Source organism: Nannospalax galili, unplaced genomic scaffold (genome assembly GCF_000622305.1).
Source record: "Nannospalax galili isolate Female #2095 unplaced genomic scaffold, S.galili_v1.0 scaffold54, whole genome shotgun sequence".
Taxonomy (NCBI): Eukaryota; Metazoa; Chordata; class Mammalia; order Rodentia; family Spalacidae; genus Nannospalax; species Nannospalax galili.
In genome coordinates this window covers 12,330,714-12,345,999 of record NW_008341028.1, presented here as the reverse complement: position 1 = coordinate 12,345,999, position 15,286 = coordinate 12,330,714, and the positions used below count along the sequence as shown (strand labels likewise).

The 15,286-nt window shown below is 36.1% G+C and overlaps 1 protein-coding gene across 6 annotated transcripts in view; it reads left to right on the top strand.

Annotated features, from left to right (window-relative positions):
- The window catches only part of Myo9a (myosin IXA), a 269,269-nt gene that overhangs the window by 206,377 nt on the left and 47,606 nt on the right, over window positions 1-15,286 (top strand). For 4 of the 6 annotated variants that reach the window (XM_029565049.1, XM_029565048.1, XM_029565047.1 and 1 more), the window contains 6 exons: window positions 4,734-4,846; window positions 10,002-10,147; window positions 12,241-12,464; window positions 12,898-13,014; window positions 13,582-13,770; window positions 14,748-14,795. In XM_029565049.1, coding sequence (XP_029420909.1) covers window positions 4,734-4,846; window positions 10,002-10,147; window positions 12,241-12,464; window positions 12,898-13,014; window positions 13,582-13,770; window positions 14,748-14,795 — 837 coding nt within the window. The remainder of the gene's footprint in view (window positions 1-4,733; window positions 4,847-10,001; window positions 10,148-12,240; window positions 12,465-12,897; window positions 13,015-13,581; window positions 13,771-14,747; window positions 14,796-15,286) is intronic. The other 2 variants (XM_029565051.1, XM_029565050.1) reach the window with 1 other exon arrangement.

Genomic DNA, 15,286 nt, shown 5'->3' with positions numbered 1-15,286 from the left:
AGGGATTGAATCAGTTTGCAGCCCCACCAGCAGTGGCTGAGTGTTCCCCTTTCCCCACATCCTCTCCAACACATTTGGTATCATTTGTTCTCTTGATCTTAGCCAGTCTGACTGGGGTAAGATGAAATCTTAAAGTGGTTTTAATTTGCATTTCCCTAATTATTAATGATGGTGAACAACTTGTAAGATGTTTCATAGCCATCTTTACTTCTTCTTTTGAGAACTCTCTGTTCAACTCCTTAGCTCATCTTTTAATTGGGTTGCTTCTTGTCTTGATTCTCTGTGTTTTGAGTTTGTTGTATATTCTGGATATTAAACCTCTGTTGGATGCGTCACTGATAAAGATTTTCTCCCATTCTGTGGGTTTTCTGTTCGCTTCCCTGGTCGCCTCCTTTGATGTACAGAAGCTTTTTAGTTTAATGAGGTCCCATTTGTTAATTCTTAGCCTTGTTTCCTGAGCAATTGATGTCCGGTTTAGAAAATCCTTTCCTACGCCTATATCTTGTAGGTTTTCCCCAATGTTTTCTTCTAATAGTTTCAGAGTTTCAGGCTTTACATTGAGGTCTTTGATCCATTTGGAATTGACTTTTGTGCAGGGTGAAAGATAGGGGTTTAGTTTCATTGTTCTACAGGTGGAGATCCAGTTTTGCCATCACCATTTGCTGAACATGCTGTCTTTCCTCCATTTAATTTTCTTGGCCCCTTTGTCAAATATCAGGTAGCTGAAATCGTATTTACTCATATTTGGGTCTTCAGTTTTATTCCATTGATCTATGGGTCTATTTTTGTGCCAGTACCATGTTGTTTTTATTACTATAGCTCTGTAATACAACTTAAAATCTGGTATAGTAATCCCCCCGGTATTGCTCTCAGTGCTCAGGGTTGGTTTGGCTATCTGAGGTCTATTGTGCTTCCATAAGAATCTTAGGGTGTTTTTTTCCAATTCTGTGAAAAATATCATGGGGATTTTGATCAATATTGTGTTGAATCTATAAATGACTTTTGGTAGGATGGTCATTTTCACATTATTAATTCTTCCAATCCATGAGCATGGGAGGTCCTTCCATCTTCTGATGTCTTCCTCAATTTCTTTCTTTAAAGATTTAAAATTTTCATTGTAGAGCTCTTTAATGTCTTTGGTCAGGTTTATCCTGAGGTAAATTTTCATTTTTTGAGAATTTTGTATAGGAATACTGTATTTACATAATTTTCACCCTTCCTTCTCCCCCTCCAACTCCTCCCATGTTCCCCCCACTCCCTCTCAATATCCTGACCTCCCCTTTAATTATTGTTGTTACATACATATGTGTATACATAAACAGCGTACTAAGTCCTTTTAGTGGTGCTATATTCATAAATTTAGGGCTAACCACTTGAGATTCAACAACCTGTTAGGTTTCTTGTCCCTGGAGAAAATAGCTTCTTTCTCAGCAGCCATTAATTGGCAGTAGCTCTTCATCTAACCTTTTTCCCATGGAATTTGTCCCATACATGTTGGCATATCAACAGGTGTTATCTTTATATAGATATTGTGTGTGCAAATGTATTGTTGGGATTTTGTGGGTGCAGCTTCCCTGTCATGTCTGGAACATACTATCAGTAGCAGGTGTCGTGGTCCTCAGGTTCTTACAATCTTTCCACCCCCTCTTCTGCAAGTTTCTGTGAACCCTAGGATATTGGTTGCATTTTTGATGTATCAATTTGCCTTGGCCCCCTATGGTCACTTACTCTTCATTCTGATCACTTGTGGCTATCTTTATGGTCTCCATCTGTTGAGAAAAAAAATTCTTTGATGAGGGCTGAGATATATTTTTCTATGGGTTTAAGGATAAGTTTTTAGATTCCAGTTAGAAATTGTAATGGTTTAGGGAAATGAAGTTCTTCTCTAGGGTTTGTGATCCCTTCAGCCATGGATGTTTGGCTAAGTTTACAGTATCAGGCATGAATTCCCTCTATTGGGTAGGCCTTCAGTTATTTACTGTTCAAATCTCTTTTAAAATTTTTTTCAAGAAAACTTTTTTTTTAATTTTGTGTATGAGTGTATTGCCTCCATGTGTGTAAATGCACTCGAGTCATTCTTTACTCTTTTATACAGTTTTCTTAGGCTATCTTTATTTTAGACAAAAGCTTATAGTGAGAGTGTAAGAAAAATTTTGATGGAATCTTGTATCAATCTTTCTATCTATGGGTAATTTGAAGTTTGTATTCCCTCTTATTTCCAATTATTTTGCTAAACTTTATGTATTTTAATTTTTCTTGTTATTTTTAAAAAGGAATTTCACTATATGTCTAAGTAACTTAAGTATATAGATTGCCTTATAATTATTTTTTACCCTCTAGCATTTTTGGGGGGTGGGGTCACTTGCTGTGTTGAGTTTCCTACATTTCTAGAATTTAAACTTGTGCTATCATTTAAAATTAACTCTACCAATTACCAGAAATATAGGAGGTAAATGCCCATGTAAATCTAGAGTTGGAATCACTTTTGGGTTTAATGTTTTTTGAGGAACATAGTTTTGAATCATATTAAGGGTCACATCTCTCTTTTTGTAAGATTGATCATCCAGTAGGGCTGGAGAGATGGCTCAGCAGTTAAGAGCACTGGATGCTTTTGCAGAGGATCTGGGTTCGATTCCCAGCACCCACATGGTGGCTAACAACCATCCATAACTCCAGTTCTAGGGGATCAGACACCCTCTACTGACCTCTGTGTGCACTGCATGACTTGTGTACACTTATATACATGCATGTAATGCACTCGTACATGCAAAAATTAAAATAATAAAGTATATATTTAAAAACTTTATTTTAAAAACTTTCTTAAAAAATAAAAAGTAGAAAAAAAATTTTTTTAAAGATTGATCATGCAATTTATTGGCCTGATTCTAGTTTTTACATTATCTTACAAATGAGGTACAATACATAGAGTGAAATGCATTGATCTTCAGTAGATAGATTTATTATTGGCAGATATGTATACAGCTATGTAACCAGCACTCTGTCAAGATTTTTCTTTCTCAGGTTTCCATTCAAATTTTCCCCTTTGACTTTACTCCCAGAAGCAACTACTGTTCTAGAAGGTCTTATAATAGGTTGAAGGAAGAATTTTTTTTTTTATAATTGACATAAAAGTTTACACCTCTAGAAGTTTGATCATGTAGAAAACAGTTATAATTACTATTTTAATATCTCAATTTGGTATCGTTCTAATTCATTAACATCTGTGTGAATTTTTAGTCAGTGTATATAGATCAAATTTCTTTTTGTTATGCATCATATATTCCTATTTAAAAAATATTTTATTTATTATTTTTATGTGTATGAGTGTATTGCCTGCATGTATGTGAGTGCACCCATGTCCTGCGATGCCACGGAGGTCAAAAGAGGGCTCGGATTCCCCTAGAACTGGAGTTAACGATGGTTTGTAGCTGCCATGTGGGTGCTGGGAATCAAACCTGGGTCCTCTGCAAGAGCAGTTAGTGCTCTTAACCGCTGAGCCGTCTCTCCAGCCCCTATATAGTCCCATTTTTATTTCTTATTATTTGTGATTGATATTGTGAATTATATCTGGTTGGTTGCTGGTTATTTTTTTCTTTGAATTAATATTCCTTATACTACAGTTTTTTAGTAATATTCTGAGCTTTTCTCTGGAAGCCGTTCTATCTTTCAGGTCTTTCAAAATCAATAGACCCCAAGCAGTACTCAGTTTGTGGCTAAGTGTGCTTGATACTGATGCAAGTGCCATTCTGTATTTCACGGCCTGGGCATCATGAAGTTAAGTGCTCTGGTTCTTGGGCACTGGCATCATTACTTAGCCTTACCTTTAATCCTTTCAGATGGTTCCATACTTAGATTTTGGTTGTTTTTATACACTCAGTGGGAACCTCTAGATCTCCAGATTTCTTCCATTATGTATCTCCTCTGTTCATTACTGTTATTTGGTTGCCATGGAATTTTAGCTTCATGTGTTCAACTAAAAGAGTTCATCTAGTACCTGGGTTCCCCCTCTCAGTATCACATCACAGAATCTATTTAATAATACTTTAAGGTAGTTAGCTAGAATAGGTATCAGGTACTTAACTTGCTTTGTTTTTCACTAGCTCCCTTAAAAACAATACTGTCTGTGTTTATGTTTTAGATAAAGAGTTCCTGTACTCCGTCTTGACTACAAAGAGAAATCTGTCTTTAACAATTCAGAATATTTTCTTTTAACTGATGAAATTCTAGAAAATTACTTGAATAAGTAACAAGAGTTCTCAAAACTGAATTATCTTTAGATGGGTTCATTATAACATGTAGAACAAGAATCGCCAAATGAAATTGAGGTTCCAGTTTCACAATCTCATGAATTGTTTATAATTTAGAGCATAAATGATCACTTGGTTCTTTGGTTTTTGTCATCTTCTGTGTGTCCCAGCTCTTTTAAACTTTGACTGGATATAACAACAACAACCTATTACAGCAAATTAACCCATAAAAACTTTTGGCACAAATGCAAAGAGGTATAGAAGATTAATCTTATATATTTTAGATTTATCTGATTCTGAATCTTGTGGGTGTGTCTGTGAATGGTCTTGACCTTTTTTCTTAACTTATGGGTAACATGAAGTTCTTGGCTAAATTGTCAGAAAATATGAACTGGTGGGTCCTGTAACTTGAGTTTTAATACAGTCAGTGTTATGATATGTTTACTTGGTTTTAAAGTCTTTTCATATGTATTATTATTATTGCAGACATCACAACGATTTTCTTCAGTTGATGAACAAGCAAGGCTTCATAAGGCTATGTCTCAAGGAGAGATTACAAAGTTGTCAGTAAGACAGAAGCCTTCAGATTCAGATATAAGGTATGAAATGTATACAGAAATAATACGGATAATTAATTTTTATGATTTTATATAGTTAACTCAATACTGAGCTTTTGAATTTGCTGTATTTTTAAGAAATAAATATCAATATTGTCAGGTACATAATAGTTCAGATATGTATATTGAGCTTTATCTTATGTTTATCAGTATGATTTGGGATAAATTTCTTAATCATTGCATGATTTACAGTATTCTGTTGTAAAAGAAGAAAGATGAGATTGAAGATATGTTCTAGTTTGGGACTTAAATTCTATGCTGAGCTAAGTGCTATAGGAAAATACTTTCTGGAAATAATTTATTCTCTTTGAGAGAGCTTATGGATGAGGTAGGATGATGGTTGATGGATGATGCACAGCGGGATAGAGCACTTGCTGTGCAGGCATGAGGACCTGAGTTAAAAATTCCTATGACTTAGGAACCATCCTTAACTCCAGTTCCAGGGGAATCTGAAGCCCTCTTCTGACCTCCGCGGCATTGCACGACATGGGTGCACTCACATACATGCAGGCAATACACTCATACACATAAAATAAAAATAATAAAATATTAAAAAAAAAATTCCTATGACTCACGTTAAAAAAAAAAAAAAATCCAGGGATCTGGAGAGATGGCTCAGCAGTTAAGAACACTGGTTGTTCTTGCAGAAGACCCAGGTTTGAATTGCAGCACCCACATGGCAGCTAACAACTCTCTGTAACTCCAGTCCTAGGGGATCTGACAGCCTCTTCTGACCTCTGGCGGGCATGGCATGGCATGCATGCCCTTACCTACATGCAGGCAATACACGCATACACATTTAAAAAAAAAAGCCAGGCGTGGTTATGCTCATAGGTAGGTAACCCTAGCACTATGGTCGAAGGACAGGGACAGAGGTCCTTGGGATTTGATGGCCACCAGCCTAGCTCCATATTCAAGTGACCGTATCTTTAGGAAATAAGGTAGAGAATGATAGAGAGGATACCTGACATCCTCCTTTGGCCTCTGGCACACATAGGGGTATGAACATGCAGCGAGAGAGATTGTGAGACAGAGACAGAGACAGAGATACTGATTGATTGTGGAATTTCTATTATTTAAATATCTCTTCTGTATTAGCATTGGGCCCCCACTGAAGATTTTGAGGTATGCTTAAATCTTTTGGTTCCTTAACTCTATTATAGACTACTTTTTTACAGACTAAAGAGGCATTTCCAAGATTCCCAAATTATGCTGCAAATCAAAAATTGAGAAATAAGATACAACATAGTACAAAGAACATGTAATTTAATTTCTATTTCCCCCAAATTGCTAAAATGATCAAATCCACAAAGGACAGAAGTAGACAAAATCAGAAGAGTAAATGTCTTAATGGATAAAAATAGAATCTTAGCTGGGTGTCATGTCCCACGCCTTTAATCCCAGCACTCCAGAGGCAGAGACCTTGATATCTGTGAGCCTAGTCTACTTGGTGAGTTCCAGTTCTGTTGGGGCATATAAATACATAAATAAAAAATATATCTTTAAAAAATGAACACTGAGGGCTAGAAAGATGACTCAGTGGTTAAAAGCATTGGCTGCTCTTGCAGAGTACCCGTGTTTGATTGCCAGCATCTACATGGTGGCTAGCAACCATCCATATCTATAGTTCCAGGAGATGTGACACCTTCTTCTGGCTTCCAAGGGCTTTGCATGACACTGGCGTATTTTCATACATGCAGAAAATACTCATACACAAAATAACACTAAACATATCCAAAGTTATATATGGAGTAACTGAAATTACAATATTTGTGGTGGAGAAAGGAATAGTGCATCCTGCTTACTTGAGTCATGGCATAATACCAGTGTAAGCATGGTAAATACCAGAAGTGAGAGCTGTGTCAATTCAGAACACTGCTTTTGAAATAAGAGAAGTAGGATGAGAGTAGAAAGGCTGTGTTTCTAATAAGTCTGTAGAGCCTTTTTACAGCATATGAACATATAATTCTAGGAATAAGTGGTTTGGTTTTTTTTTTTTAATAAAAATGGAAGAAAAAAGATGGGCCTTTAATCTCAGCACTCAGGAACAGAAGCAGACCGATCTCTGTTGAGTTTGGGGCCAACCTGGTCTACATAGCAAGTTCCAGGCCAGCCAGGGCTACATAGTGAGAGCCTGTCTCAAAAACTAAAAATAAGGAATGAGAGATTATGTGCTATAAAACCAGATAGAGACAGAAGCTAAAATCAGGCCTATCAGCAGTCTGAACCCCAGTTTGCTCATGTATAAAGTACAGATAATAATTCTTCTTTATTGTGGTAGTTGTGAAAATTAGGTATAGGACTGTTAACCAAGTAGATGTTCAGATTTTTAAAATTTCATTTGTATTTTCATTCACAAATTAATATACAAATAAATTTACTAGTACAAAGTAAGAATATGTAGTATTTAGTGAGTATATGTGAGTTGCTATTACCTCAAGGTTCATCTTTGATTTATGTAAAAAAAAGTATATATAAACCCTAAAAAGAGGCAATATAATAAATTGCCTGATGTGATGGCATAGGTTTGTAATCCCAGCTACTTGGGAGGGTGAGGCAGGGTGAGCATAAAATTAAGGATTACCTGAACTACAGAGTGAGTTTAAGGCCAACCTGGGAAATTTGTGAGATGTTGACTCAAAATAAAAGTAGAAGATGAAAAGAGGTGTGGAGCTCAGTGGTAGAGCTTGCCTAGCATCTACAGTGCCTCATAAATAATAAATAATTCAATACCCATATCTATTATAGTAGGTATGATTCTCACTGGTAATTTTAGAAAAGTACTCTGTTTAATTTTACAATTTTTCATATTTGAAATATTTGTAGTGCAGTTTGAGTATCAAATTGCTTAAGACCAGACATGTTTTCAGATTTTGAGAAACATTTGCATATTTACATAATGAGAACATTATGGCATAGGACCCAAGTCCATAAACACAATTCATTTATATTTCATATACAATTGTGGTATATGAAATAGCCTGTGGGTGATTTGATATGAGATTTTTGTATGCTATTTTGACTATAACCTCCTAAGGTAAGTTGTGGAGCTTTTCACTTAGGACCTCATGTAAGCACTCAAAAGTTTATTTTAGAGCAATTAGGATTCAGAGTTTTTAAATTATTGATGTTCATCCTGAAATGTAAATGTGTAATTAAAGTAATACCATATAAGCACTTAGCACTGTGCCTAGAGAAAGATAAGAGCTCACATAACTAGTGGCTGTGGTTAATTATCATAGATAATCAATATAAAATGGTAACATCAAAACTTTTATAGTGTGAGGGAGTAAAAAAAGATGGAGTTGGAATGAGGCATGCCCCAGGGGTGCACTAGCTGCGAAGAAACTGACTGCAGCCAGTGGGCCATGTGAGGAACCTTATCACAGACAATATTTACCTGACCATAGGTGCTTCTATATTGATCTCAAAATTCTGAACCCAGGACCTGGCAAGTATAAAAGAAAACAATTGGAGAGCCAAAATGGCAGCACAGGCAGAGCAATGTTGTAGTGGCACGAGGACCTAAAAACATAACTGAGCCTCTTCATTTTTTTAAGACTCTTGATGCTTCTATATTGAACTCAAAATTCTGAACCCAGGACTTGGCAAATAAGAGAGATAATAACTGGGAAACCAAGATGAGAAAGCTGCGCATACCAGCCATTACTCTGTGCACCTGTGGAGCCTGGCTGCTCATATGCACTGGTGGTTGGAGCTGAGTTGACTGCCCACCCATGCGCCCCAGTGGTGCCAATGATCAGCCAACCATACTCACTACATAGTGGCTTTCAAGACCTGGCTGCAGTCCTCAACAACATGAGGAATCTGAGAAGCCTGCAGATCTCAGAAAATAAACTAGAGGACACTGGTGTAAGGCTGTCATGTGAAGCTGTGAACCCTCCCAACTGCTACTCAGAGATTCTTGAATCGGAGGCCTGTGAATTAATTGCTGCCTGCTGCGGGAACCTAGCTTCTGCTTTTACCCACAGTAAAACCCTGTGGGGAATCAGCCTGTTGGAGAACTCTGTGGACCACAGTGGGGGGTCATTGTGCTGGGTGAAGACCCAAAACAAAAGTATGACCTTCATGCAAGGGCTGCAAACAGCTTCTTTGATGAGGAAAACCAAGCATTTCCAACTGCCTAGAAAAAGAAATCCCTACTTTACATTCCTTAGCAGTAAGAGAAACAGAAGAGCGAAAATCCCTTTCCAAGAAACCAGGGTGTATTCTGACCCAAAGTCACATACAAAGGAAAGGGAGTAGTGCTTACTTTGGCACATCTGAGTGCAAGAATTATCGATCACTGGCATTCCAATGAGATATGGTTTCCCTTGCACCCAGCTCACATGGGTTATATAAGGTGGATGGGGTTTTTCATTTGATAAGACTCAAAGTCAAGAGGTGGGGGTTGGGTGAGAGTAAAGATAGGAGAGGAGGCCTGAATGTAATAATTCATTGTATGAAATTCTTGAATCAATAAAATTTCTCTTAAAAATCTTTTATAATATGATAACTAGTGGAAAGATTTAAATTATTCTGAAATCATGATTTCAGTGAGGTAAAAAATTAAGATGCATATGAATAAAGACAGAAGAAATTGCTCTGGAGGGTGTTACTGAATATGTTAAATCTGTAGTAAAATGCTTCTTCTAATCATGTAGTTAGAATTTTTCTGTATGAAATTGCTAACAATATAAAGTAGCATTTTTTTAGAAAAAAAATGGTTGATAGTTAACAAAGATTTCTTTAAAAGTGCATTTGTTGCTGTAAGCTAGTTGTGAGGTAACAATGAAAAGATACCAGTTTGGGAATCAGAAAGCCTGAGCTGGAGTCCTAGTTCCACTGCTTTGTGCCCGATTTATTTTAGCAAATTATTTAACTTGTCAAGTTTTATATTTTGTATTCAAGATGAGGAGTTGAGTATGTGGCTCAGTCTTAGAGTGCTTGCCTAGCATGTGTCCAACCTAGGGCTTGATCCCTAGTAATATACAGGCATACACATGAGCATACACACACACAGTGAAGATTAAATGGATTACTATATATGAACAGTATATGAAGCTTGATATAAAGCTTGAGGGGATACAGAAATATTACTAACACCTGATTTTCATCTATACCTTTATTTTAAAAGCAGACCTCAGAGAGCTAAGATGAGATTCTGGGCCAAAGGGAAGCAAGGAGAGAAGAAGACTACTCGAGTAAAACCTGCCTCCCAGTTGGAGATTTCATCACTCTTTGCTGACTCAGATGTGATTCCTGCTCATCCATTTCCAGATGGTAAAAATGGGTGAAGGGTGGAACTTATCTTCATAATTTCCAGTTACTCATTCTGAGAGTATGTTAACGCCTTTTTTATTCATGACAGTCCATTTGTAAGCTTCTTTTAATGAGCTAGAACAAGGGTTGTTAAATGTTTCCATACTTAATAAACGAAGTCACCCTGTACCTATATTAGAAGCTCCAAGAATATGTGGCATGAAAAGGTAAAGCAACAGCCACCTCAGTGATTATGAAATTTAGACTAACCTTTGTTTCTTTTTGGTAGCCTTGGGGATTGAACCAGTGGTCTTGCACATGTTATTGATCTTTACCCCCAGTCCTAGCCTTTTTTTCCTAAACTACAAAGGTTTAGCCTTTATTTGGTTATTTCATAAATACGTATTATTCATAGTACTTCATTATTCACAGCAGCTGATATTTGAGTGCTTACTAAGTAGAAGGAATCATACTAAACATGTATATATTAACTCTGTTGGTTCGCAAAACAGTTTTCTGAGGTTGATATTCTTCACATTTTGTAGATGAGAACACTGAGGCTCAAGAAGTTAGTTATACATATGTAGAAATCAGAAGAACTGAGATTTGAATTTGTGTCTAGGGAGTTGAACTCCAGACTCTTTGTTTTTGTTCCTTCTTTGAATTTCATACTAGCTTTGAATTTGTGACAGTCCTCCTGCCTTAGCCTCCTGAGTGCTGAGGTTACAAGTATGAGCCATCATGCCTAGCTCAGAGTCCTCATCCTTAATCATTGTACTGTATATCAGGCATTATGTTAGTTACTGCATACAAAGTAAATATTGTTGCCAGAAAATACCTGATCAAGGCATTTTAAGAAAGGAAGGGTTTTATTTGAGAATATGAAGCATCACATCTATGATAGATCAATGGCTAGTAGATGCCTAGCACTTCATCTTGTAGGTGCTGTTTTGGTTTTCAGGACATAGCAGTAACACACTTGAATGTACTCCATATTAACATTTCAAAGAATAGTAGAGATAAAGTTATACCTTTGATTTTGTATCTTGTGCCTTTATTCCTATCATCTGAACAACTGATTGGGATAAAATTAATAGTAAATTAAGTGGGTAACACAAGTTCAGTTTAGAAAATTTTAAATTCTCTGCATTGCATTACTCAAGTGTTCATTTTCTTAATATCTCATCTGATTGACACTAATCATTCTGAATTTTTCATCTTCTAAAGTTATATTCTTCGCTACTAATTTCTAAGAAGCATAATGCTCATTAGCTGAAAATCTACATTATAATGACTTCATTGTATGCTTAGGAGAATACTTTTATAAAAATCAAGATTATGGCTTTTTTTTTTTTTTGAGACAGGGTCTCCTTGTAGCCCCAGCTGTCCTGGAACTCACTGCATATTCTTTTTGCTTTTCTTTGGAACTAAGGTCTTTATGATCATGTCTGTATCCACCCAATACCAGGTCCTTGGGAGATATGATACCATTTCTCAATAAAAAGTGATAATTCTTTTTTTTTTTATTTATGTATGTATGTATGTATGTATGTATGTATATCTGTCTTTTTGAGACAGGGTCTGTAGCACCAGCTGTCCTAGAACTCGCTATGTAGACCAGGCTGGTCTCAAACTCACGAAGATCTGCCTGCCTCTGCCTCCCAAGTGCTGGGATTAAAGGCATGCACCACCATGCCTGGCCTTATTTATTTTTAATTTTATGTGTATGAGTGTATTGTCTGCGTGTATGTAAGTACACCCGTGTCATGCAATGCCCATGGAGGTCAGAAGAAGGCATCAGATTCCCCCAGAACTGGAGTTACGGATGGTTGTTAGCCACCATGTGGGTGCTGGGAATCGAACTGTGGTCCTCTGCAAGAGCAATCAGTACTCTTAACTACTGAGCCATTGCTCCAGCCCCAAAAGTGATAATTCTTAAATATATTTTTTGTACGATTGCTAGCTAGGATTTATCATCTGCCTGCTTAATCTCAAAACAATGTTACTTTGTTTTACAGATGTTTGCATATGTTACTAAAAGAACTTAAGAATGGAGATGATCAATATTTTTTTTATTAAATGCATCTTTTTGTATGTCCTATTTTGAATTGTAGAATTATCTCAGTATCACCCAACACCACCTCTGAGCCCTGAATTGCCTGGTAGTTGCCGAAAGGAGTTCAAAGAGAACAAAGAGCCTTCTCCAAAGACTAAGCGCAAGCGAGGCGTAAAGATCAGCAATGTGGCTTTGGATTCCGTGCATTGGCAAAATGATTCTGTCCAAATCATAGCAAGTACCAGTGATTTAAAAAGTATGGATGAATTTCTTCTGAAAAAGGTATAGTTTGCTAAGTTAATCCTTGGAGTAAATTTGACTATGGAGTGCTCATTTATGACAGTGTGTTCCCTTGTAGAAATGCAGGTTAAAAGATCTCCAGTAACTTAGGCAGTAGGTATGTTAACAGAAAGTTCAAATAATAGAACATACATAGTCAGACTAGATAGACAGGATTTAAAGTTTCAGTCTTTAGAAATACTGACTTCCATTTTATTATAGTTTTCTAGTAATAGAACTGTAGATCTAAAATGTTAGAAAGGAACTTAGATGTGCTCTAGTAGCAATAATATTTGAGCATATTGTCCTTTTCCTGGGTTCTATAATGGCCAGTGGCTTGTATTTTTAGAACAGTCATTGTTGAACAGACATTTCCACTGTTGCATTTGGCTCTTTTTAATTACTTGTGTTCAACAACTTTTTCTGATGTCCCCAGATGAATGATCTAGATAATGAAGACAGCAAGAAGGATACTCTAGTGGATGTTGTATTTAAAAAAGCCCTGAAAGAATTTCGGCAGAATATCTTCAGCTTTTATTCATCTGCATTGGCGGTAAGACCATGTTAGGAGATATGCATAGTTCAATGTGACTCTATAATTTTAATTAGTTATAAAGCTAGACTTAAAGAAGCAATTCTCGGGGTTTGCACAATTATTATATTGCTTAAACTGTTGGGTCTTTTATTAATACTTAGATTTATCCTATTTGCATTCTATACTAATGTAAGAATTTTTTCACACATGCCACCTAACCTCATGAGCAAGCTCATTACAAAGTGTTTCAAGATCCTAACCCCAGTAAAGTTTAATCAGTCTTTAAGAATTTATTCATAGGGAGCTAGAGAGAGAGCTCAGAGGTTAAGAGCACTGACTGCTCTTGCAGAGGACCCAGGTTCAGTTCCCAGCACCCATACTGTGACTATCAGCCATCCATAACTCCAGTTCCAGGGGAATCCAGTGCCCTCTTCTGATCTCCGAGAGCATTGCACAACACAGGTGCACTTGCATGCATGCAGGCAATAAATACACCTGTACACATAAAATTTTAAAATAATAAGTTAAATGTTAAAAAAATACTTTCTTCATAAAAACGTAACTTTTTTTTCCTCTTCTTATTAGATGGATGATGGGAAAAGCATACGATATAAAGACCTGTATGCACTGTTTGAACAGATTCTGGAAAAGACCATGAGGCTTGAGCAACGCAATTGGAGTGAATCTCCAGTGAGAGTTTGGGTCAACACTTTTAAGGTGTTTTTAGATGAATACATGAATGAATTTAAGACTCTGGATAGCATAGCCACAAAGGTATGAGATATATTTTGATTTCTGAAAGGATTAAAGTATGAATTCTTTGTAGGAGTCTGTTTAGGACACTTTTTAAAAATTTTTTTTAAATTATTTAATAATCACATAATTAGAAGAAGCACTTCATTACAACTGCATTGCATATTCAATAACAATTTCCAGAGCTATGATGCATCTCTTTCAAAATTGGCTGTAAATATTTAGGTTTACACTTGAATTAATACAGTTATACAGTATTGTAGTATAAACCCTATAAGACATAAAATTGAGTGAGGTTTTAACCTTTAAAAAAGATCTCCATTTCATGATTAAAATACAGTTTCATACAGAAAAATTCGTTTTTAATGCAGTTAACACTTAAGATGATTGCACATACGTTTCTAATCTCTATATATCTGATTATTACTAGTCACAGTCAATTACTTTCTGAGATCCTTGGCATCTGAGCATGGATATAAAGTCGTCAGGTAGATTTCAATGGTAATGAGTAGATGTGAAAAACATTACCATAGGACACATTTCTAAAAAATTACCATATGCTTTTAAGTTAGGTATGGTGGCATATACCTATAATCCTGGGACTCTGGACACTAAGGCAAGAGGAAGATGGAATGGGCCTGGGCTACAATGGACTCGGAAATATAAAACAAAAAGTGTGTGTGCATGTGTTTGTGTATTTTTTGTCGTTTGTTTTTGCTTTCAAAGAAAGTTATAGCAGACACAGTTATCATTGTATATCTTTGCAGTATTCCAGATGAAATTATTTAGTAATTTAAAAACAAGTCTTTGAAAATTCTGTTATGGATTTTATTTTAAGCAGAAGATTCTTACTGGGCTTATTTTGCTGTTTTGTAAATTTATACTTATTAAAAGATAGGTTTAAACAAAGAGCTGTTTATCATCTGTTCAAGTTGCTCAACACTTGCAAAGAAGAAAATATGTTATCTCAATTTCTGTTTCTCCCCATCTTCTGCCAGGTGCCTAAAACAGAAAGAAAGAAAAGAAGGAAAAAAGAAACTGATTTGGTAAGTTATCAAAAAAAGTTATTTCTAGATCAGTACCCTGAAGTCTGCCTTTCATTTCTGTAAATATATTTAAGTAATAGGTTTATCAGATATGTAGGGTATATTCATGTCTCTTAAAATTTAGAATAACAAATATATCCTATGTTCAATAAAGAGACTTTTTTCAGTAGTGGCTTCCTAAAATGGAAGAAAACTTGGAATATTTTCTCACAACAGTATAACTACTTCTTTCCTAACTTGTTTACTATTTCTATACTTTTGCTATGTGAGCCTTGTGTAAATGGAATCATGCAGTTTGTGGTTTTGCATTTGGTTTCTTAGCATAATGTTTTTGAGAGACATTCATATTGCTGTATCAGTAGTTCAGCCGATTTCAGTATTCAATAGAATTCCATTGTATACATACATCATTTTTGGGGTGCTGTAGTGGGGAGAGAACCCAGGACACTTGGCATGCTAGGCTAGCACTCTTCCACTGGAAAGCTCTCACA